The following is a 24,739-nucleotide window of genomic DNA, read 5'->3' on the forward strand; positions in this document are numbered from 1 at the left end:
AAACAAGGAAAGGGAGAATTCGAAGAATCAAAAGTGAACAATGTATTTTTCTGAAGTTCAAAGGAATTAATTTTTCAAAAAATCACAAAAACTACTGAGTAAGGAGACCAAATGTTAAATCTTTGCCTTATGCCAGAGGAGAAGTCCAGGATAAAAATAAATATAAAAAATAATCAGATATTAGATTTAGGTCGATGAGAAACAAATCTAGTGGCCCTCATAGCAGATCTTTCCTCTCTTGGTTGCTTAGCAGGAAGTTGGCTCAGCAGGTCTGAGTTAGTTCAACAGAAGAATAGTTGCTGGGGTCCAGAGGCTCTTCCTTTCCAAAAAGGCCTTCCATCCCCTGATGAGGAAGTTTCTACTGCTACAGATCATATGGGTTCCCCTGCCGCTTAACCTTATAAATATGTGGTCTGTTATTGACTCAAGTTCCGTCTGTGCTGGAACATTGGTCATGTGCTTGTGGACCTGAGCAGTGGGTGATGAGACTTGAGGTCTAGGGATGCTGTATGCTCTACTTCCTTTTCACTTATCAGATTTCTCTTGACAGCGCCATCTTTGATCTGCACTGTGAAGTGCTGGTGCTGTGTGTTCATGAATGGCAACTAGACAGGAGAAAGAGACACCCATGTTTCAAGGTGAATGCAGGGACAGTTTTAAAGAGTAAGAAGTATACAAAAGTAGGAATTGTGCATTACATCAGAAAGGCAGGATGGATAGATGTCAATGACCTTGACTTGGATCCCTGACCCCTGAGGCCAGTGTGGTACCAGAAGGAACAATTTAAACCTAGGAAGGGATTAAAAGAAGAATGGGGAGGATAAGAATTCTGATCCAACAAAATATTTTCCTCAAAGAAAGTGTGTTTAACTAGAAAGAAAGTAACTGAGTTCATTTTACACTGACAGGATCACATTTTTGACCATGTGAAAGTGAAGGCTTAAAACATAAGTTTAGTTGTAGAGAAAAAATTTTAAAGTTACGTTTTTTTATGGCCGAGTTGTGTCAAGTTTTTACCTCAATTAAAAGAGAAATGGCTATTTGAGGTCATGTTAAGCTAATTTATTAATATTTTAGAAAGTGGGAACTAGATGATTTCTATTGAAGAGATACCTCTGTGCAAATACATTTTCTTTTAAACAACATTTACTTTTCAACTAAGTGCTAAATAAGCACGTCTGTGACATTATTTTCCAAAGGTAAAAAGTGGCCTCATGGGAGGAGAGGGAAAATGCCAAAATGATTTTCCTAAAGTGTTTTCATAATAATCACTTTTTTAAGAATATAAAAGAAGTTATGTTAATATATCTCACTCTACATACAGACTGCAAAACTGAAAAACTAGATTATAAAATGAAGAGAATTATATTATGGAATATTCTTACTGCCTTTACTATTTCACCTTTTAAATATAAAGAATAGAAAGAAAATGTCAGGAATGTATTTTTAAGAATTAGCTCTTTGCTTGTGGCATTTCATTCTGGCTCTAAATATAATATGCAAATAAAATGAAAAGAAGACATTAATTTGTTTTTAGTTAACAAATTAACAGTTACTTTACCTACTTCATAACATATCATTATGCCAGCCTTTTTTCCCGTTTTTTGAAGCTTCTTCTTTAGAAATAATTTCAAACTATCAAAAAGGCAAAAGAATAATACAGAGGACACCTATATACCCTTCATCCATAGTCACCTATTCTTACTTATAATTTTTTTGTCATTGTGAAATATTTTTTGGAGAGAAAAGAAAATTGATGATGATTTCCCAGAAATATGCAGCAATTGTGCCAAACCTGTTTCTCATGATGCAAGATCATTCAACTGAATGACAATATTTTGAGGCATGGTAATTACACTTTGTATATAGGACACAACAATTTAAAAGCAAAACAAATAATAATAATAATCAATCAGCTTGTTTCTTACCTTTTTTATTCCTGTACCTTGGAAAGCAGTTGAGTGTGTCTTTTTCTTATTTCCCTGTTTGTTTTTGCACTGTGTAGATCAAGCAAGTAACATTTACCCTGAGTTTACTTTCAGCTGCCTCAAGCGTTTCCTCACCATCAATTTTCATTTATTTATTTATTTAGACTTTAATAATTTTTTATTTTTAAGTTACAGTTGACATATACTATTATATTACTTTTAGGTATACAATTTAGTGATTAGACATTAATAGCTTACTAAGTGATCATCCTGATAAATACTGTACCCATTTACTTTTAATGGCACTTTTCAAAATCTTAATATTTCAAGTAGTTAAATGTTAGTTATACTGCATTGCCTTGTGTGTTTCAAGGGCATCATCCCTGTTTCCACTGGTTTTCTGGGAAATACAGTTTTGGCGAGTTCAGCCAATCTCTCTTGGGGCAATGGGGCCAAAATTCCTTTCTTTGTAACCCTAAGACGGGCTACTTCACTTGTCAAAAGAAGAGTCAGCAAAACTTCCAACTATTTTAGCTAATGAGTAAGTTATAAAAACAATAAATAAACAAATGTGTAAACAAGTAAATAAGTCTTAATAACAGCTATGAATTTTGAAAGTAATAATCCCATTTAAAACTCATCGTCTTTTATCTTATAAATCTTCCCAGAACCATCCTATGTATGTAAAGATATATGTAATCGTCTCTATAGTGGTAAGTATGTAACATAGAAGTATACATACACCTATAAATAGAATTACATATATAGTTTTAGAAATGTTTTATCATATTTGATATAATGGGATTATACAGTATACAGTCTTTTGTAGTTTGCTCTTCTCATGTAACAATGTACCTGAACTAGCTTGTGATATTAGGTCATTGAGATCAGCCTCAGTATTTTTCAAAGCTGCATAATATTTTATTGTATGGGTATGACATAATTTTTAAATGTACATCCAAAATGATAAACATTTAATTTTTTTGTTTTTCCTTTTTGCTGTCACAAAACAAACATACATTTGCTATGTATATCTTTCTCTTATCTGAGATTTTTTATAAAATAAATTTCTAGAAGGGCATTTAAGTTGTGATAGTAATTATTAAATAGTTTTGATAATCATTGTTTGAAATTTCTTGTCTTTGGCAATGTATGCACTCAGACAATGTTTGTAGAAGGAAGCAAAGGAGGGAAGGAGGAAGAAAGATGGGAGGGAAGTCAGGAAGGCTAATAATTGGGGTAGTTTTCTTTACCTAAGAGAAAGAGAACAGGGCTCTCTTAGTTAAGATTATGATTACAATAGCCAAGTGTTGGAAGCAACCTAAATGCCCATTAGTAGATGATTGGATCAAAAAATTATGGTACATATACACAATGGAATACTACGCAGCAGAAAGAAAAAAAGAACTACTAAACTTTGCGACAGCATGGATGGAACTGGAGAGCATCATGCTAAGCGAAATAAGCCAGGGGACGAAAGACAAATACCATATGATCTCACCTATAAGCGGAACCTAACCAACAATACAAAGATGCAAGGAAAACATGACCAGCAACACTGAAAGGAAAAGAAATCAACAGAGACAAGAGGGAAGGGGGGCCAGGGAAAGGGAAGGGAAGGGGAAAGTCAAGGAACATATAGCAAGGACTCATGGACAAAACCAAAGGGGAAGAGCTGAGGGAGGGAAGGTGGGAGGGGGCAGGGGAAAGAAGTGGGGGGGGGCAGAGATAAATGTATTTAAAAAGTAAATAAATTAAAAAAAAAAGATTATGATTACTTTTACTTACCAGTTTTCTATTATGCTTTGTAACTTTTTATTTGTATACTTTTTATATGGTGCACTTTTTATATCTTTCAGAGGCCAACTTGAATGTTACTTCCTTAGGAATAATATAATAAATAGAATGTTAAATATTTCTATTGTATGGTCCCTGTCATATTCTAAATTTCACCACACTTGCAATTTTTTTCAATGTCTGTCTCCTTAGATAGACAAGAAGTAAGAAGCACCATACACATAGAGACCATGTCTTGTTTGTCAGTGTATTTGCTACTTCGCAAGAATGTCTAGGTGCCCAGCTTTTGTTAAAAGCAAAAAGAGAGGAGAGGATAATTAGAGAAAGTAACAGAGAGAAATAGAAAGAGAGACACAGAGAAAAAGACGGAGGGACAGGGTTGGAGATAAATTGAAAGTGAGAAAAGAAGGAAGTATGGAGAGAAGGATGGAAGAGGGGAGACACGAAGGCTGACGATGCCGGGGTTAGAGCCGTAAACATGAGAGAAATATGTAAAAAAAAATGGTAAAAAAACCAGTGAGATATAAGAATCTCAATATTTTCTGACTACAGAATCAGGGAAACATTGGGTCATTTTTCATAAGACCAAATGAGTTGATGACCGTAGAGCTTGGTTTCTGACTGCAGAATGAAAGCTATTTGTTGGAAGGGCACGTGTCCAGAATAAAAAGGATTGTTTTGAGGGCTTGTTTTGCAGTTCAACTGGTACAAAGGCAGCTGGGAAAAACTTCACTGTAAAGGGAAAATGCCTGCTTTCTGTTGCCTAATGTGGGAATAGAAATGTAATAACAGTTATGAATCTGTCATAGTAGGGGTAGCTTGGAAATTGCACTGGACTAGGAGCCTACTTAGTGTAACAATGTGAAGGGTATATGAAGTAGTTTTGCTTATTTTTATTTTGGATTAAACCATAGTGTAGTGGAGACATTGATAAGACATTTCCTAGCTATATATTTTTTTGATTCTACTATAATTATATATCCCTCTATACGTATAATTCTGTGTGTCTCCATAGATATAAACATACTTATGCTTATATAGTTATACTGTATGGAGATATTCATGTTAAAGAAATGAACTATCTTAAATTTCCAACCATTAAAAACATTGTTAAACCTAAAAAATTAGGAACTAGATTACTCAGTTTATAAGCTTCTTGCTTTTCCTAGCTCACTCTTTCCTTTTTGGGCCATGTGTCTTCACCAACATTGGAAAGTGGGTTCATGAAAGAAAAATATAGTAAGTGAAATGTTTAAATAATTAATGGTAAGTTAAACATTTTTTTGTTTATTTTATTTATCAATATTCTCATACTTATCACTCTGCCTGACTGATGACTGATTCCAATAACACCAGAGGCGGGATTCAGTTATACATTATTAGGAAGATTTAACTTACGGAACATGGCTTGCTTGGATTTCCTCTTAATTATTGGAGTTAAATCAACAGGAGGCTGATGCTGCTCATACCTTGAAGAAGCAACTGGCAGAAAGTAGTGCTCATGGAAAAGTTTCCTTTACAAGTTAGAAAAACATTTTGGCTTCATCCTACATATACTACACTCCAAGGTCTATTGCTACTGTTTTCCGAATTACTCACTGGCTGGGTGAATGGCAGGTACGAGTAGTGTTTTTACTGTAATACACAGATGTTGATATTTTCCATGATTTTCTTGGAGTAAATGGAGGGCTTTCATATTAAAAAAAAAAACACCTCATTTTAGATTTAGTAAAAGTACTTAGATTTCCACTTTGTAAAGATCTATACAACTTCCACGTTTTTATTTTTAAAGTTTATATTAAAAACTTGTCTTATTTGGCATTGATAGAAAGCAGATGTTACCTAATGGGATGAAGCCAGGAGTTTTAATGAATAATAATAGCAAGTTAGAGATAGAATGATCATGTGGAGGGTCAGAAATGGGTTAGAATTCTTATATAAAACTAGGTAAAGCTAACAGTGTGTGTGCATTCATGTGAGTGTGTGTGTGTGCAGAGAGAGAGAGAGAGAAAGAGGCAGTATATTGAAAAGAAGGAAATGCTGGGTGAAAATGTTTCATGATAAAATCCAATTCTACAAATGATTTGGGATTACCTATACTTAAATTTATTCTAATTGTGTATTTGAGGTTTGCATAGTGCCTAAGACTTTTAAATTGGGCCTTATAACTCAATATAAAGTACTGCATAGATGAATTTTTTGGAAATGTTTCCAAGGGCTTTTAATATATACATATATATGTCTTTTTCATTTTTATTATTAATACTATTACAGATGTCTTCATTCCCACCCCAAATGTGAACACCTTACTATGTCTGTCCATATGTCCAGAAACTTAAGGTTGTTTTGAAAAAAAAATAAGTTTACATTGTGTTAAATTATATGACTTTGTAAATAAGTAGGATTTTTGCTTTGTGTGCAATATTTATACTAGCAAAACTTTACAGTGCAATCTGAATAATATTTGTAATTATTAATGTACTTGTTTGAGATATTATTTAACTGTGTTAAGAATCTTGATACCTTTGTTGTTCTGTACATGCAAATATTTCCAAGGTCAGGAAACTATGTAGTGAGAAAAGGAAACTATTTGGAGGGATTTTTTTTTTAATTAATTTATTTACTTTTTAAATACATTTGTCTCTGCCTTGGTTTATAGAGTCTATTTATTCAAGTGTAAAGATTCTCACTTTTCTTAATGTTGGATTATTTCAAAAGAGTACTTCTTTAATGTGCATTGAATTTTAACTAATCTAAAGTAATAGGAGCTAATTTTATGTTTATTTTTTGTTTACTTTTGTAGTGGGCCAAAGTTGTAATGAAATATGTAATGACATTTGTAAGACTTTATTTTCTTTTAGAGCAGTTTTAGTTACACAGCAAAATTGAGAGGAAGGCAGAGATATTTCCCATATACCGGTAGCCCCCACTCATGGATGGCCTTCCCCATTATCAACCTCCCTCAGCATAATGGTGTATTTGTTGTAATCGGGGAACCTACATTGACACATCGTAATCACCCAAAGTCTGTACTTTATGTTTGCACTTTATGTTATAGATCTAGTATGTCAGCCTTTCACTTAGCAATATGCATTTAAATTTTTTCCATACTTTTTTGTGGCTTGGTAGCTCATTTCCTTTCAGTACTGAATAATACTCTAATCTGGATGTACCACAGTTGATTTATTCATTCCCCTACTGAAGGAGATCTTAGTTGCTTCCAAATTTTGGCAATTACGAATGAAGCTGCTATAAGCATCTTTGTGCAGGTTTTTCTGTGGCCATATAAGTATCCAGTTCCTTTGGGTAAATATCAAGGAGTGCTATAATGATATTTTTCACATACATTTAATGTTTACAACTTTTCTTACTTTTTGTTAATATTACATTATTTGAATTTTATGTGCATCAGCATATTTTGGTAGTTTTCCAGTGATACATAGCTTGTTTATATATTTGCATGTTTGTGTGCTGTGCCATGTCCCTGTGTCCACTAATAGATTTTTTGTTTGGTGAAATAATAATTCTGTTTGAATGGTCTGCAAATGACTCTCACAATGATAAAGGAACAAAAGAAAGCCCAAAATTCTAAACTGCATTTGAACAAACCAAATGCCATTTAGTAGTTTCATTCTTCTCTGAGTCATATTGGGGCACCATTTTACCCATTGAAAGCTCAAGACAACTTAAAAAATTATTAAAACTTATTAATATTTATGGATTTTCAGATAGCTTGCATATTTAATCTCATATTTCATGAAGTTATTCAAAGTAATTTATTAATTGAAGAGATTTCAGTTCCTCTTTGTAGTACCTCTTTTTGATCATACTAACAATTTCTTTAATTTAATAGAAACTCTTATAAAAACAAATAACACATTACACTGATTTCACTGGAGTGAATATCCCTGAATTTACCTGAACCTCCAGTCCCCTCCAAATGGGCACAGTACTGAAATATTAAAAATATGCACATTTAAGAAAAAGACAATGTTTTTTAAGATTTATTGAGGTACAGTTGACAAAAATTGTGCATATTTAAGGTGTACAGTGTGATGGTTTGTTATATATTGTGAAATGAATACCACAACCAAGCTAATTAACAAGTCTATCTCTTTGCATACTTTAACTTTGTGTGTGTGTATGTCGGAGAGAACACAAGATCTACTCTCATAGCAAATTTCAAATCTACTATACAGTATTATCAATTACAGTTATCAGGTTACATTAGATCCCCAGAACCTATTCATATTCTGAGTTTATATCTTTTGGCTAGTATCTCTCCATCTTCCCCACTCACAGCCCCTGGCAACCACCATTCTACTCTGCTTGGGTGAGTTTGACTATTTTAAAGTTTCATGTATAAATAAGATCATACAGTACTTTTCTTTGTGACTGGCTTATTTCACTTAGCACAATGTCCTTGAGGTTCATCAATATTGTTGTAAATGGTGGGATACCCTTCCTGTTATGGTTAAGCAATATTCTACAACTATATTTTTATGGCTATATTACATATACATATGGTAGAATATTATATATATCACATTTTCTTTATTGATCCATTGTTAATGGATACTTAGGTTATTTCCATATCTTGGCTATTGTGGATAATGCTGCAATAAATATGGAAGTGTAGATATCTCTTTGAGATTCAGGTTTCATTTGCTTGGGATATCTACCCAAAAGAGGAGATCCTGGGCAGTATGGTAGTTGTACTTTTAACTTTTCGGAGGACCTCCCTACTGTTTTTACATAATGGTTGTACCAGTTTATACTTCTACTGACAGGGTTCAAGGGTTTCCTTTTCTTTTCAACACTTGTCTCTTGACTTTTTGGTAATAACCATTCTAATAGGTATTGTGTGATATCTCATTATGCTTTTGATTTGTATTTCCCTAATGACTAGTGATGTTGAGCCCCTTTTTATATACTTTTTGGCCATTTGTGTATTTGTTTTGTAAAAATGCCTATTCAGGTCAGTTGCCCATTTTAAAACCAGATTATTTATTTTCTTTTGTTTGTTTCTTTTTTGCTATTGAGATGTATGAGTTCTTCATATTATTTGCATATAAAGTTCTTATCAAGATATATGGCTTGCAAATATTTTTTTTCCCAAAGTAGAATAAAGTCTAACAAAACAGTATACTAATTTAATTGCTAAAGAGAAATAGCCACTTCTTATTTATCTCCAATTCAATCTGTCTCTTTCTTATGACACTCGTCACATTCTTTCTTGTATTATAGTAATTCACATATCTTTTCTTCTTTACATTTTCAATTTCCTTAAACAGAGTTTCTAAATTCAGTGCCTTAATAATAATAGTGTAGATTGTAAGTTGTTTAATTAATTAATACAATTTAGACACCTTTTATCTTATGGTTTTATCGGAATGGACCTAAAGCTAAAAAGTTCCTTGGGACCTTATTTTTGGTACTATAAAATATACAATGTGATATAAGCCTCTTTCTAAGTGTAAACCTGTGGTTCATGCTTAGCGATAATTATAAAGGCTTTTTATCCCCATATTGCTAACTGAAATTTTGTTATTAGCCCAGAGACTTGCTGGCAAGAGAGATTCATCAGTCATGGTTAAGTTACTCTGGGTGGCCTGTAACCATTACGTCATTATCAGTTGTGGGATGAGCTGGTAACACTGTTTGTAGTTTCACTAAGTCGCTCTATCAGCTCTCCAGAAGTAAATGCAAATAAACGGGTTCCAAACCCCTTCAGAACACACTGTAAATCTTTGTAACTTCATGGCCAAATGGTAAACCGCAGGACCACATGACTCGAATCCCTTGAGACAGTCATGTTATTCCTGTCAGACTTCTCTTCCCTCATTCATCAGCTGGAGGCTTTCATCTCCTTTTAAAGCCATGGCCTTTCAAGTAGGGGTGAAATTACACCTGTCAATAATAAGGGGACACAGTACTCTCTATCATTCTGTCATTTCACAAAATAAATTAAAAGAAAGCATCGCCTATTCCATATTCATTTAGCAACACTTTTTTTTCTTTCCCTATAGTACTTTTAAATGCTTTCCAGTGATGTAATTGTTGAGAGAATTTTTTAAAAAATTCACCTAAACTGGGGGATGATATGGAAACCTTCAGATAATTAGCTTCCATGTGAGTTCTACATTATATTCAGTCACTGCATTAAACATATTTGACAGAAAGATTTAACTGTGTATATAATCTACAATGGCAATCTGAATGTGCCCCTTAGCACACTTGTTCTGTTTATTTTTTCTATGTTACACTCTGATAACTTTGTGGTTGCCCGTAATACCATACAGCAGGTGCACCTGGACAGCAACCATTTTATTTACATAGAGAACAAAGTTAATGTTTTATCAAATGGAGGATACACCTGGATTGGAGAGCATGTTCAAATCAAAATTGCAAGTTGCTTTTAGCCTGATATTTAAACTCCATTGAGCAAACTCTTTTGAAAGTTTTGAAGACTTGGATTCTTAACTCTCCTTAACCAGAGAATGAAAGGGAACCAGAAGACTGAGTACATTACCCGTAGTGCTACCATTCACTGTAGAATGTCTTGATTTAGGCAGTGAATAACTGAACTGTGTCATTACTGCCCACGCTATATGCTGTTCCAGACAGAGAATTCTTTAAATATAAATGTATTTGGCCTGGTTTACCCGAGTGTGAGAGGAAAGGTTTTGATGAATGGCCTAAAAGTGAACTAGATGAATGAATGAATATTATGTGAACTTCTCAAATCACTGGCGGTGGTGATGCTTTTTTTTTTCTTTTTCTTTTTCTGTTTGGGTTTTGTTTTTATTTTTTTAAAAATTTTATTTTGATTTATTTTTTCAAATACATTTGTCTCTGCCTCCCCCCACCACGTTCCTTTGCCCCCTCCCTCCTTCCCTCCCTCAGTTAAAGGCGGTGTTATTACTCAAGAAGAATGCATATGCCATTTTTTTTAGATTTGTAATACAGCTAAGAATATATGAATATGATTAGCTACCTACAATAATTTGCAAAACATTATATTTCATTATTTTCAGAACAAAAAGAAATATATATATTTTTATTTTATACCTTGTTTCTTACCTTATGTCTTCCCTTTCCTTCTTTATTCCAAGGAGGAAAATAACACAGTAAATTAAAAAGCAGAGCCTAAAGCTTAGTGAGAAGGGTAGATTAACTCAGTTTGTTGATAAACTAAAGAATGTATCTCAAAAAGCACAATGTGAATTTAATTTTTCTGGAAATTATTATATTAGAGTTGATGAGAAAAAAACTAAATTATTTATGTCTAGTCTAATTAACTAATATCCTTATTTATAGAAACACCCTCATACACATAGAAGGCTGAAAATGAATTACTATCGCTTAATATTATATTTCATGAAATCTCTATATGTAATTTTCTGTGTAAATTGAATTATCTCCACTTGTGTATCCACATCATTCTTATACTCAGTAAACTTCTGAGTTTTAATTTAAAGTGTTCCAATGTTGCGTCCACTTAAATAGTAGTTGAACTTAATACTCTCAGTCCTCTGAATTAAATAGAACATGCCTTTGAATATCCCAAACCCTAATATTGCTGCCTTTGGCTCTCACTCCAAGTCTTTTTTCACTTAATACATTCTTCTGAAGAAGGTTGTTTATTTTATTCACCTTTAAAAAATCAGAAGCATCAAATGAAAGAATTAAGGACAATAGTGATACAGAAAAGACTGAGAGGCAAGGTTAGAGAAGAAAAGTAATGGACGTGCTGGATGTGTTACTGGGCTCTTTCACATGCGTCACCACATTTAATCCCCACAACCCTACATGAGGTTCACTACTTATTCACAGATGAGTACTCTAAGGCATAGGAAGTAACACATGAAATTTCTCCACAGCTAATAGAAATGGGGTATTGACTCAAGATATTTCACCTTGAGCCAGTGGTGAATGTTCACCGGGGTGACATATGTCACCTACCCGAGTTTAAACATGCCACGTATATTTGTCAGAGCAAGAAGTAGAGAAATGATTTTTAGGAAGGTTCATATTTTGGTTAAAATACATAGAGCTTTGAAATTATTGGCATCATGTCTTTTTAGAGCCTCTCATTTTCTAAAGATAATTAACACATCACTTTACATATTTTTGTTGAAGCGCAAATCATTTAACTCTAAAACTGATGTAGCAACTATGGCGCCTCAAATAAATTTAAATAATTCATTATAAGTGCAAATTATATCATTGCTTTTACACCTTTCCTAAACTAGGTCACACATATATTGCCAACCGGGACAAATAGAAGCACTTGTTTTCCCCCTCCCCACTTGAAAGTCACCCCCACTAAATGTTAATGTCAGTTTGCTCTGAAATTATGCTCTTCTCTCTATCTTGATGGCAAGAGTTCTGATTAAAATCAGCTACCCTAGAATAGTTTTAAGTCTCAAGGCTCGATTCAAAACAAATAGAAAGTGTGTTCCTGACAGAAAGTGTCCTAAGAGGTGCATTTGTGTGACTAATAATTATCTGACCTAGTAGCTCTAGATTTAATGGAGACAACAGGCAGTCCATGCCAGTGGTAAGGCGCTGACTCTAAATTAAGGCACTTCCATTGAAAAGAAGACCTTGCTGTAATAGACATCACAGATACTCTAATTAGAGAAGGTGGCTCTGAAGAGATGTGTGTAATGGGGAAAAATTGGGACTGGGACTTCTACTGGAGAAGCTTGTGTTATGTGTGTATTTGGAAGCCTGGCTGCAATATAGAAATATGAGGAGGAAAAGTGAATGTAATTTGCTTGACAGAGAAGTTAGAAGATATGGTATAATATTTTCCATTTTTTTTGACTTGGAAGATTAAATTCTGACAATTTCTGGTGATGCAACTCTTTCTAAATGTGGTAGGAAGTTTTGCGTTTCAATGAGGCAGTCCCATTTATCAAAAATTTTGTAAAAGCATTGCTTAAACTTGCTATTAAAATGTTGTTTGAAGTTGAAATGTTTTGAAATGGTTTCTGATCAGAAGAGAAAAACGTGGTTTTAGTGTCAAAATGCAGGAGACATGCCTTTGGTTGCATTTATAACATTTTTATGGGTTAGCACCATATTTTGCTGTGCATGATGCACATTTTTTGCCCAAATTTTTGAGGGCAAAATAAGGATGCTCATTACATATGGGTAGTAATAATTCCATACTATATAAATGTTTTTAATTCTTTTATTTATGCTTAGGTTTTAAAAGTGTAACTCTAGAAAGCAATAATGATATTTGTATGCAAAACAATACCCTGGAATATGATAATCAGTTTTGTTGAACTTACAATGAACTTGCAACAAAAGCAGGTTCAGCCAACAATTCAAGAAAATGAAACGAAGAGGTATTATTATCGACAGAGTAAGATAGATGATGCTGATTGGTATCCACTTGATAAGAGAGGTGGTGCCACCTTTATTAGCATAGGGAGAACAGTGTGACATTTCTCTTCGTACACTTTAGGCAGGAGATATTATTAGAAAATGTCTTGGAAATTGTTGAAACATTTCTTGTACATGGCAAGCTTTAAGTTAAGAGTTATTAAATGTGTTACAAAACACAGCAACAGAACTGCCGAGAGTCACCCCAGACCTCCTCCCGCAGACAGTGTCAGCAGATTGTGGAGGCAACAGGAAGGAAAGCTTCTTCAGATGCCAAGACAGAAGGCAATGCGAGGGGAACCTCCAAAGGGGCCAGAGGTGGAGCAGGAAGTGAAGACCTGGGTTCTGGAGCACTGTTAGACTGGGATCTCTGTTTCAACCAAGATGATGCAGAAAAAGGTAAAAAGGATTTCATGTGAAAAAAACATTGATGATTTCTCAGGGACACCTAAATGGTGCTTTACCTTTATGGAGAGAGAAGATTTGAGCGTAAGGACACTAATGAAACTTGCCCAAAAACTTCCAGCAGCCCATGAGAATCAAGTTTTGGAATTTCATTCTTATGTTATCAATCTTTGAAGTCTTACCGCTTTGAGCTGTCCCAAGTTGTCAGCATGGATGAGGTTCCACTCGCATTGGATGTGCCATCCAACAGAACTGTGGACACCAAAGGAGCAAAGACTATGGTTGTTAAAACCAGTGGTCACAAGAAAATACATTTCACTGTTGTTTTAGCCTGTTGTGTAGATGGGACAAAACTGCCCCTTATGATCATCTTTAAAAAAAAAATGTTTCCAAAAGAAAAGATTCCAAGTGCAGTTATTGTCCACGTGTATGAAAAGGGATGGATGAATACAGAAGGCGTGAACATCTGGTTTAATAAAGTCTGGTCATGAAGGCCTGGAGGATTACTTAAAAAAAAACACCAGCTTTGTTTGTTTTGGATCACTTCAAAGCCCATGTTAACACAAAGTGCAAAAGCAAACATAGTGGACTTAAAACCCAACTTCCTGTGATGCCTGGTGGGCTAACCAGCCAACTGCAACCTCTTAATGTGTCAGTAAACAAGCTCTTTAAGGCCCTAATGGAGAAAGAGTGGACATCGTGGATGCAGTAGCTGGTAATGATTTAACACCTACAGGCAGGATCAGGAAAGCATTCACCCCCCTGGGTGCATGATTGTGTCCCAAGATCATGTAATGATGTCAAGAAGGAAGAGGTTGTGAAATCGACTAAAAAATGTAGCATAACAATGAGATACCACTTCACACCGGTCAGAATGGCCATCATTAACAAATCAACAAACAACAAGTGCTGGCGAGGTTGTGGAGAAAAGGGAACCCTAATACACTGTTGGTGGGAATGCAGACTGGTTCAGCCACTGTGGAAAACAGTATGGAATTTCCTCAAAAAACTAAAGATGGAGCTGCCTTTTGATCCAGTGAGTCCACTGCTGGAATTATACCCTAAGAATCCTGAAACACCAATTCAAAAAAACCTATGCACCCTAATGTTCATAGCAGCATTATTTAGAATAGCCAAGTATTCGAAAGAGTCTAAGTGTCCATCAGTAAATGAGTGGGTCAGAAACTGTGGTACATTTACACAATGGAATACTACGCAGCAGAAAGAAAGAAAGAACTTCCTGCTACCCTTCGTGACAGCATGGATGGAAATGGAGAGCATTAAGCTAAGTGAAGTTAGCCAAGCGGTGAAAGACAAATTCCATATGATCTCACCTATAAGTAAACCTAATCAACATAACAAACAAGGGAGCAATATAGAAACAGAGACGTGGAAATAAAGAACAAGCTGACAGTGGCAGTGACCCAGAGATGGGAGGGGGGTTGGGGAGAGGGGAAATGGGATCATGATGAGGGAGAAAGTAGGGGAGGGGTCAAGTCAAGGAACATGTATAAGGGATCCATGGGCAAGTACAATGGGGAGGAGAGAGGATTCAATTTGGGGGGTGGGCAGGGCAGGAGAGCTTCAGGGGAAAATGAGGACAACTGTAATTGAACAACAATACAATTTTTTTTAAATGCAGCATCAGCAATGCTATGGATGATCTGAGGATGATAAAATTTACCAGGATGAGGAAAGTAACTCTTCAGAAGACACCAGTAATGTAGAAGCTGAGGAAGACAGATATGTCTGATATTGACAGTAACAAAGAGTTCTTGGCCTTCTATGATGTGTAAATACTATAAATTTGTTACTGGTATATAAAATTTCTTGTACCTTGTATCTGTTCTTGTGTTTTGTAATTATTTGTTACATACAATTTCTTGTACCATAATATGTTCAAAAATAAATGCTAAAATTCCTTTAAAATATGAAAAACAATTATCTAAATATAAAAAAATAAATAAAGTGTATTAAAAGTTAAAATGAAAGATTTTTTTTCTTGGAAGTCTGGACCAAAAATGTGGGTGTGTATTATATATGGCAAAACACATATAATGGTATATTTAATTATATATTTAAATATACCAAAAGTGGTATATTTAATTATAGCCCCAAGTTTCCCATTTCTTCATTGATATATTTAAATGTTTATCAACTGATTATACTTAAAATACCATATTATATTATGGATTTCCACAGTGGTAAAGGGTATTAAAACTTCATTTGTATTTTCATAAAATATTTTATTTGAAAATATCTATATTTTTATTGCATTAACTTTCTTTTTGCCCTCTGTATATACAATAAATTTTGGCTAATACTGCGAACCTAAGCTGTTAATATTTAGGAATATGAGCCAATTAGTTTACTAGGCTTTGGGAACCCTGATTTGAGCTTAGGTAACTGCAAACATACTGCAGCATTTAGAAATCACTGGCTATTCACTGGTGAAACATTGTTCATTGGTTAGGTAAATAGTGATAAGGAAGCAAACTTGTACAAGTGCAAAGTAAATAACAATGGGTTTACTTTTTTCCAAATTTCCATATATTTATAACAAGTTTTATGGGTTATTAAAGGTCAAACTTCTTTGCAAAGTAAAGCTTAAGAGATATCTTAATACCTAACTGCAATGTGTCTACTTTGGAAGAGAAACTGACACCACACCAGTTGTTTTCCTAAGGTGAGCAGGCATCTTGATACTTCCAGCAACAATAGCTTAGAGGTAATTTATGTCTTCCCTTTTCACTCAGCAGCTTCCACAAGAACTTTAGGATATTATTGGAAGAACCCACGTTATTGCCTGTGGGCATGGAGTAGAGTAGGCTTAGCTAGGTGAGTATCAGAGCCATCAATACCTCCTTCAAATTATAAATCCCTGGAGGTCACCCTCAACTCAATTTTTTCAGGTGCTAGGGAGCTCATAATTACCCTTAATTATCTATTGCCTGGTTACTAACCATCTCCTGGAAAGGTGAGTTATTTCCTCTGACTGGTCAATATAACCTCAGATGTCTAAGAGTTAACCTCACCTAAAATTATAACAAATATCACTTTGTATTGTATCATATCCTACTTGCACATATGTTTTCTTTATGTGTCTTCCCAAGTAAACCGTAAACTTTCACCTGTGAATTTTAGGTGTCAACCCCGGAACCATATCAATGTGGTTCTTCTTTGTAAGCCCAGAACATCTGGCTGCGCCAAAACATATAAAATGACAATGAAAGGTTAAGACTGCCTGATAAGATATGAAGCATCTCATGGTCATGAATGAAAGTCAAGTGTGGCAGGAATAAGCTTTACTCTTTCAGGTTCTTGAAGAAAACATAAGAGGTAGCGCAAGGTATACTTCTCAGAATTAAGAGAAAAGAGGTATTACATAGAGTAAAGATTATTGTTTCAAAGAAAAAACATCTGCTACATGTAAAAAATTTATCTTATAAGCATGTAGGTAAAGAGAGTAAATAGTTTTTCTCAAACAGAGGCATAGAACTAAAGAACATCAAAATAAGAAAGCAATTTGATAATAATTCAATACAATTCACTTATTTATAGTAAAAAAAATTGAGGACCTATACTATATTCAGAAAAAATTAGGGATATATAAAAGTAATTTAGAGGTGAAATGATATGAAGCAAATGTCAATGAAGTCTTAGAAGATAAAATAGAAGCATGATTCAAAATCTTATAAAATTAGTTGAGGAAGCAGGGAGTTCTTTCTGGAGGCTTGAAGCCAAATCAGCCACATGAACTCTGATTATTTGCATAATTTTTATTACTAATAAAGTAAAAAAATGCATTATATCAATTTTTTCCATTCCAGTTAAGGATAAGGTGGCTACGAACAAGTGAATTTTTACTTGGCATGATAAGGGTAAGTCATCTTACACTATAAATAAAACATGCTATTAGTTAAGGGTTCAAAATAAATACATTCTAATAGTAGAAATTAAATAACAAAATTTTTATTTAAAGCACATGTGAAACCCATACTAAAGTTATGAATTAAAAAAATAGAGGAAGGACTTCCGGTCAAGATGAAGGTATAGGTAAACATGTCTCATGTTCTTGCACGATCACATCAAAGTTACCACTAAACTATAGAATGACCATCACTCAGAACTGTCAGAAATTGAGTTGAATGGAAGTCCAAAAACTATGGAATTAAAGAAACCACATCCAGCCAGACTGGTAAGAGGGACAGAGACGAGGAATGGGCTGCATGTGGTATGATAAAAATTTGGGAGGGATATCTCAGAAGCGAGGAAAGCCAGCCTCACACTACACCCATGCCCCCAGTCCAGGGTTCCAGTGACAGGAAGATAAGTTCCCATAAATTCTGGCTGCAAAAATCCGTGAGGTTTGAGTCAGTGGAAGAAACTTCTGGAGTACCAAGCAGTTCCTCTTAACTCACACATGGACTTACTCAGGCTCACTCTCTCTGAGCTCGAGCATCTGGGTAGCAGCTTGAAGTTACCAAGTAGGCATACAGGGAAGAACTGAAGTGTATGGCACCAAGGCAAGAGCTAGGAGACAGCTTAGTCCAAGACAGAATGGTGGGCAGAAGCCTTTGTGCCTTTTCTGAATCTTCCCCTTAAAGAGCCACAGAGCCAGTAAGTGGGTGCTATATCCAGGACCCCATCAAACTGGCTAACACTGTTTGCACTGCCCTGGAGAACCCCTGAATCTCTAATCCACCCAAGCTGTTAACAGTGGCTTTTCCATATGAATGGCTGGTCTTGGCTCATGCTTCAGACCTTCCTAAATTCTCTCAAACAAGCAACAGTCAGCTTCAGTGAGCCCCCAGCCCCCATAACTCTTGCTAAGTGGTCCCAGGCCTGGCAGTAGCAGCAGCCAGTCTAGGTTCACAGCTTGGCTTCTCCTGGGAACTTCCAAGCTCAGCACAAATAGCGGCCACTTGAAGATTGATTTGTAACTCATGCAGGGCAGCAATGGGCAGAACACAGGTGAGGGCTGACCTTGGCCTGTACCACCCAGGAAATCCTAGAGCCCTGCATCTCTAGTGGACAGTTACAGGCCACATCAGAATACCACTACCCTGCCCCTGCAGAGCTGATCCTCCACAGAGGGCAGAGGTTGGTTGTCAGTGCTCAGAGCCAGTGGTTACAGCTGACTGGCCTAGGTAAATCCCTCCCACTGACCTGCCAACAGCAATCAAGGCTCAACTATAAGAGGAGGGTGTATACAGCTTACATGAAGGTCACACCTGGAGTACCAAGTTGGATGATAAGGATGCCCTGCCACTGGACCCTACAGTAGACCTACTGCATTAGGCCACACTACCAAGACAGGAAATCACAGCAGCTCTACCTAATACACAGAAACAAACACAAGGAGGCTGACAAAATGAGGAAACAAAGAAACGTGGTCCAAATAAAAGAAAAGATCAAAAGACCAGAAAAGAAACTAAACAATGGAGATAAGCCATCGATCAAATGCAGAGTTCAAAAGACTGGTTATAAAGATGTGCAAGGAACTTATTGAAGACCTCAGCAGCATAAAAAAGATCCAGGCAGAAATGAACGATACACTAATTGAAATAAAAAACAATTTACAGGGAAACAACAGTAGAATGGATGAAGCTGAAAATCAAATCAATGATTTGGAACATAAGGAAGCAAAAAAACCACCAATTGAAACAACAAGAAAAAGGAATAAAAAAAATGAGGAGCTTCTGGGACAACTTCAAGTATTCCAACATTTGCATCATAGGGGTGCCAGAAGGAGAGGAGAAAGAGCAAGAAATTGGAAATCTATTTGAAAAAAATAATGAAAGAAAACTTCCTTAATTTGGTTAATGGACCAATAAAGAAACGGGCATGCAAGTCCAGGAAACACAGAGTCCCAAACAAGGTGAACACAAACAGATAAACAACAAGATACATCATATTTAAAATGCCAAAGTTTAAAGAGGAAGAGAGACTCTTAAAAGCAGCAAGAGAAAGGCAGTTAGTTACCTACAAGGGAGTTCCCATAAGACTGTCAGGTGATTTCTCAAAAGAAACTTTGCAGACTAGAAGGGATTGACAAGAAATATTCAAAGCCATGAAAAGTGGGAACCTACAGCCAAGATTGCTCTACCCAGCAAACCTATCAGTTAGAATGAAAGGGCAGATAAAGAGCTTCCCAGACAAAACAACAACAACAATAACAACAACAACCTAAAAAGTTCATCATCACCAAACCATTTTTATATGAAATGTTAAAGGGTCTTATTTAAGAAAAAGAGCAAAACTATGAACAATAAAATGGCAATAAATGCATCTCTATCAACAACTGAATCTAAAAAATAAACTAAGCAAACACGAACAGAGACAGAATCATGGATATGGAAAGTTTTTTGATGATTACAAGATGTGAGGAGGGTGTGGGGAGTGGACGAAGAGATGAGGGATTAAGAAGTACAAATGGCTAGTTATAGAATAGCCATGGGGGTGTAAAGTACAGTATAGGAATTGGAGTATCTAAAGAACTTATACATGTGTCCCATGGAATTGAATGGAGCTGTGAAGTTTGCCTGGGGGCGTGAGGGATACTGGGTGGAGGGGGGAAAGGGTAAAAAATTGGGCCAACTCTAATAGCATCTGCAATAAAATATAACAAAATTTTAAAATAGAGGAAACTATATATATATAGTTTCCTATTATATATATATAATATTATATATATATAATCATCTAAATTTTGACACTACCTACCAGGAGAATCGGATAACACAGGTAAAGGCTCAGTCCCGCAAAACCGCCATCCTCTCCAGATGCCAGTTGCAAGCCCAGGTTGCTGCCTGTGCTTCTGACCTACGGGCTGTAAATCAGAGGTTCTCCCTACCCCCTCCTTGGGATTGATAATTTGCTAGAACGGCTCACAGAATTCATGCAAACCCATTTACTCACTGATTACCAATTTATTACAAAGATATTAAAGGATACAGATCAAAAGCAAGATGAAGTGATACAAAGGGGGAAGATCTTGAATAAAGGAAGTTTGTCCTCGTGGAGCTTGGGGCCAGTGGAATCATTCTGGTTCCAGACGTGGAAACTCTGCAAACACCTTCCCGTTGGCTTTTTATGGAGATTTTTTGACAAAGGCATGATCGGTTAACTCTTGGCCATTAGTGATTTATTCAAACTGTAGCCCCTCTGCCTCCCTGGTAGTAACGGGGTGGGACTGAAAGAGCCAACCTTTTATTGGTTGGGTCCCTTGGCAACAAGTCCCCATCCTTAGTTGCTTCCCAAAAGTCACCATCATTAACATAAACCCAGCTGTGGTGGAAAAGGGTTGTGATGAACAACAAGATGATCATTTCACCTTTATGCCTCTGAAGCATTTTCAGGAACTGAGGACCAGAGACCAAATATTATAACAAAAGATACTGCCATTGCTCTTACAGCTCAGGAAATCCCAAAGGCTTTGGGAGCTTTGAGCCAGGAAGAGTGAAGACCAAATAGATATGAGAAATATATTTTGGGCATGTATTTATCACAATTGCTAAAGTGATCTTTAGTTACCTATCACTTTTTCAGTTCATTTAGAAATCAGAGACAATGTTAGGTGGTTGAATATTTTATTTATTTTATTTTATTTTATTAGAAAATAATTGATTTGTCTGAACATGTGAAAATATAAATTAAGGCAAGAAAAAAATTACTTTGATAGCATTATGATCCAGCTAGAATTAGTTTACTCCCAAAATAAGTATTTGGAAAAGATGCCCACTCCAGTCCACACTTTATTCTGAAAATGACTAAGATGGATCACCTATCAAAACTAATTGACTCAAAATGCCACCAGGTGGCAGCGTCCTGCTCAAGGTGGAGTCCTTTCAGAGGGCACTGGAGTCCCTTATCTTTAGAGGTGACTTCTATTTCCTTCTTCTATTTCTATTTGAGACACATGGAATTTTCTGAATACATTTAGTGTTGAAAAACATTTAATGGCTCATTTTTTTTACCTTTAATGCACTCTTTAATTCTAAAAGAAAGAGAGAAGAAACAAGGGAGGAAAATATTTATTATACATTATGTGCAAACAATCTAATGAGATGCCTTACATGTAGAATGTGCCTTGAATATAGTTAAATATTTAGTAGATCTTTAATACACTCAAGAGGCTGAATACAGTACTATATTTTCTCTCATCTGAAAATCCAGTGCAAATAGGTATTTATAAAGTACCTATTAAAACTCTCTCTCCAGGCTCTTATTACTGGTTGTGATGGTTGATTTGATTTGCCTATGTAAAATATATGCACACACATACATTTTAAGCTTAAGCATATATTCCACTGTGATTGTATCTAATATAATATTGTAGTGTGTCTTTCTTTATTACAATGAGCTAAGCTGAGGCTGAATTTGTCATGTTGCTGTAAAGTGTTCATTTTCTACTATGAAAATGACTAAATGACTTTTAAAATTATTATTTTTTAATTTCCTCAGAAGCATATTTGTATATTAATAAATATACTATCAATAATCAGAAACACTGAGAGAATAAGATAGTATAGAGCTGTGGAGTCAGTATTAAATATGTGATAAAAAATACAAGGCATTTTGCCATTGTTAGTGTTCTTAAACTGGATACTCTATTTTTTCATAAGTTACATTTATGAAAAGTGATGCAAAAACACTCAGTTGTCCCATTGGTACACACTTGTCTCAATACCTACAGACAAAAGACAGTGTTTCACTCTGAGCAGTGGATTTAGAAACACGAACCTTAGATTTGAATGTTTGCCATGACCCTTGCTTATTGGTCAGAGCAGTAGTACAATGTCTAACTTCAGTTATGGGTGGCTCACTAGCAGATGGCTCCAGAGAAGGATGAAAATAACAATTCACTGAAAGGATACGTGTGGAGGCGCCAGGGATGGTGTGGTGTCGAGGGAGATGTTGTACTACCCAGGGATAGCAGACAACGGTATCTGAAGACGCTCTGTGATTGACAGACACTGTACTCTCTCCAAAGATGTTCATATCACAGTTTTGAAATGAATTTAATAAATCTTTCATTTGTATTTTATATTTTGGGTTTGATCTACAACTGAGTGAACTTAAACTATGCTACTGTTGCTTCGGGGTGATGGCTAGGTTCCTGATGCCATACTGATAAATTCAGCTTGCTTCACTTAGTTCTGTCATCATTCTCATTACTAGCTTTAATTAGTTCTTTGAGGTCATGTTTAATCAACTTTACACTGACTGACTGACAATTTCTCCTGCCTCTTTTGTATCCTTAACTTCTGTTCCCTGCATGAAGTCAGAACACTGGCTTTGGAATATAGATCTGGGTTCAAATTTTGGCCTTGTCTCTTTCTACTAGATTTTGGCCCTTTTATCCTATATAAACCTAGTATTCTGGTCTAAAAAATGAGAAACATAATAACTGCCTTTGGGGACTGGTTTGCAATGAAAACTAAGTAACATAAGTATATAGAGGATCTTGTCTATAGTGAGTATTTAAATAAACTGAAGCTGCCGTTTCTGTGATGGCAACTTCGGGCTCCATCTACTTCCTCATCCAATGAGTGACCTTCAGCAAAGGCACTGATACCCTTTTCTAGTGTTCCCCAGTGGAAATTCCTAGTAGAGTACTTTTCTTCTTCAGTTATTGCCTTGAATATTTGGCAAATCAAGAATAATAGTTTTCTCTAAGATTTAATTACAGGTGCAAAGCTCCACTCAATTTTATCTAAATGTTTTGAAATGTGTTATGTATGTTGAAGATTACTTCCTTTCTTTTTCCCAAAGCATAGGCTTTGACTACTAAATATTCTTACAAGAGTATTTTGGAAAACTTATAAAAAACTAAATATTAGATTTAAAAAAATTGTTTTTGCCCTCACTGAGTAAAAATCTCAACTAATACTTAAAGGCAAACATTGAAGATCTTTGGGTAATTAAGACAAGGACTCTCTTTAGAAAATCTTAGTCGTAATTGTTTGTTTATGAGTAATTAATACAACATGATAAGTGCTTCAAATAGATGTAAACCAAGTATGGAGGCATGCATAAAAAGAAGCTATTTGGCCTGGCTTTTAAGGAATTGAGAATTTTATAGGCTTTGGAAAAGAGCGAGTCTGCCGAGAAGAATGTATTAGGGAAAAGAAAGAAAATATTTCAGGTAGAGGAGCTGGTAGGGAGAAAGACCTACTATAGTCTTAGAATGAAGCATTATGTTAGGAATGTTTTGGCTGACAAAGAGGGCGCTTAAGGTTCAGTACTACAAGCTGAGACTGTAGAGATCATTTGGGAGTCAGATAGTAAAGGCCTTGGGTGCCATGCTTAGGAAGTTGGCCTCTTTTGTAAGCTCAGGAATAATTGTATTCTTTAGTGCAAATATCTGCAATGACCATTTTTATTAGAATAATAACCCTTCTGGTCATGGAAGAGGAAAATCTGATAAAGTTAGCCTTACTGGGAGACTGTTGCAATAGTACAAGTGAGAGAGGATGTAAGATGAACTAAGAAGGCCACTAGCATTGAATAGGAATAGAACAGCTCAGGTGTAGTCTAAACAATACAGAGAACTTCTGTTTTCCTCTTCTAAACAACAGAATGACTTTGCCTCTACTATGGCCTACTCTCTGTATCAGGCCATCCCCAGATAAGTTAGATCAGAGAGGATCAATACTCTGTTTCTCAATATGCCAAAATTTTCTTCCTTAGAAAAATACAGTTATATAGGCATCTTTTCTAAAACCATCTTCTCTCATAATATACTAACTTTATTGGCCTTTATAATTTTTATTATCAATATATTTTAATAATTACTTGCATTCTGGTTGGGATACCACAAGGAGCTCATATTTCAAGTATCACCTCTGTTCTAAACAACAGCAGTGATATATGAAAAGAAAGAACATCTGAAAGATATAGCTGGACTCAATAGAAAGATGAATATCTTTACAAATCAGAAACATAAAGTTGTGGGTGAGTCTAAAGCTACAGTCTGCTAGGGTCCAGTGCTGAGTCAGGTGGACTAAAAAATCTCTAAGCAATATTCAAAACTAGAGAGAGTGTGCTTACTATTTCATGTCTGTGATGGCAATGACTCTTGCTGAATTCAGGAAAGGAGGGTTGAATTATGGTGGTAATCAAGCCTGGGGCTATTACTTTGTAAAAAATAACACTGTAGGCCAAAGTAAATGAGGACAGCAATACATCATTTTTTTTTTAATTGG

The 24,739-nt window shown here is 35.4% G+C and overlaps 1 protein-coding gene across 1 annotated transcript in view; it reads left to right on the top strand.

Annotated features, from left to right (window-relative positions):
- The window catches only part of CFAP299 (cilia and flagella associated protein 299), a 506,080-nt gene that overhangs the window by 218,219 nt on the left and 263,122 nt on the right, over nt 1-24,739 (top strand). Inside the window, exon 4 of the mRNA XM_054591991.1 lies at nt 5,163-5,234. Within this exon, the coding sequence (XP_054447966.1) occupies nt 5,163-5,234 (72 nt within the window). The remainder of the gene's footprint in view (nt 1-5,162; nt 5,235-24,739) is intronic.

This window comes from Pteronotus mesoamericanus, unplaced genomic scaffold, assembly GCF_021234165.1.
Source record: "Pteronotus mesoamericanus isolate MK-2021 breed Mesoamerican mustached bat unplaced genomic scaffold, CSHL_Meso_final contig_130, whole genome shotgun sequence".
NCBI lineage: Eukaryota > Metazoa > Chordata > Mammalia > Chiroptera > Mormoopidae > Pteronotus > Pteronotus mesoamericanus.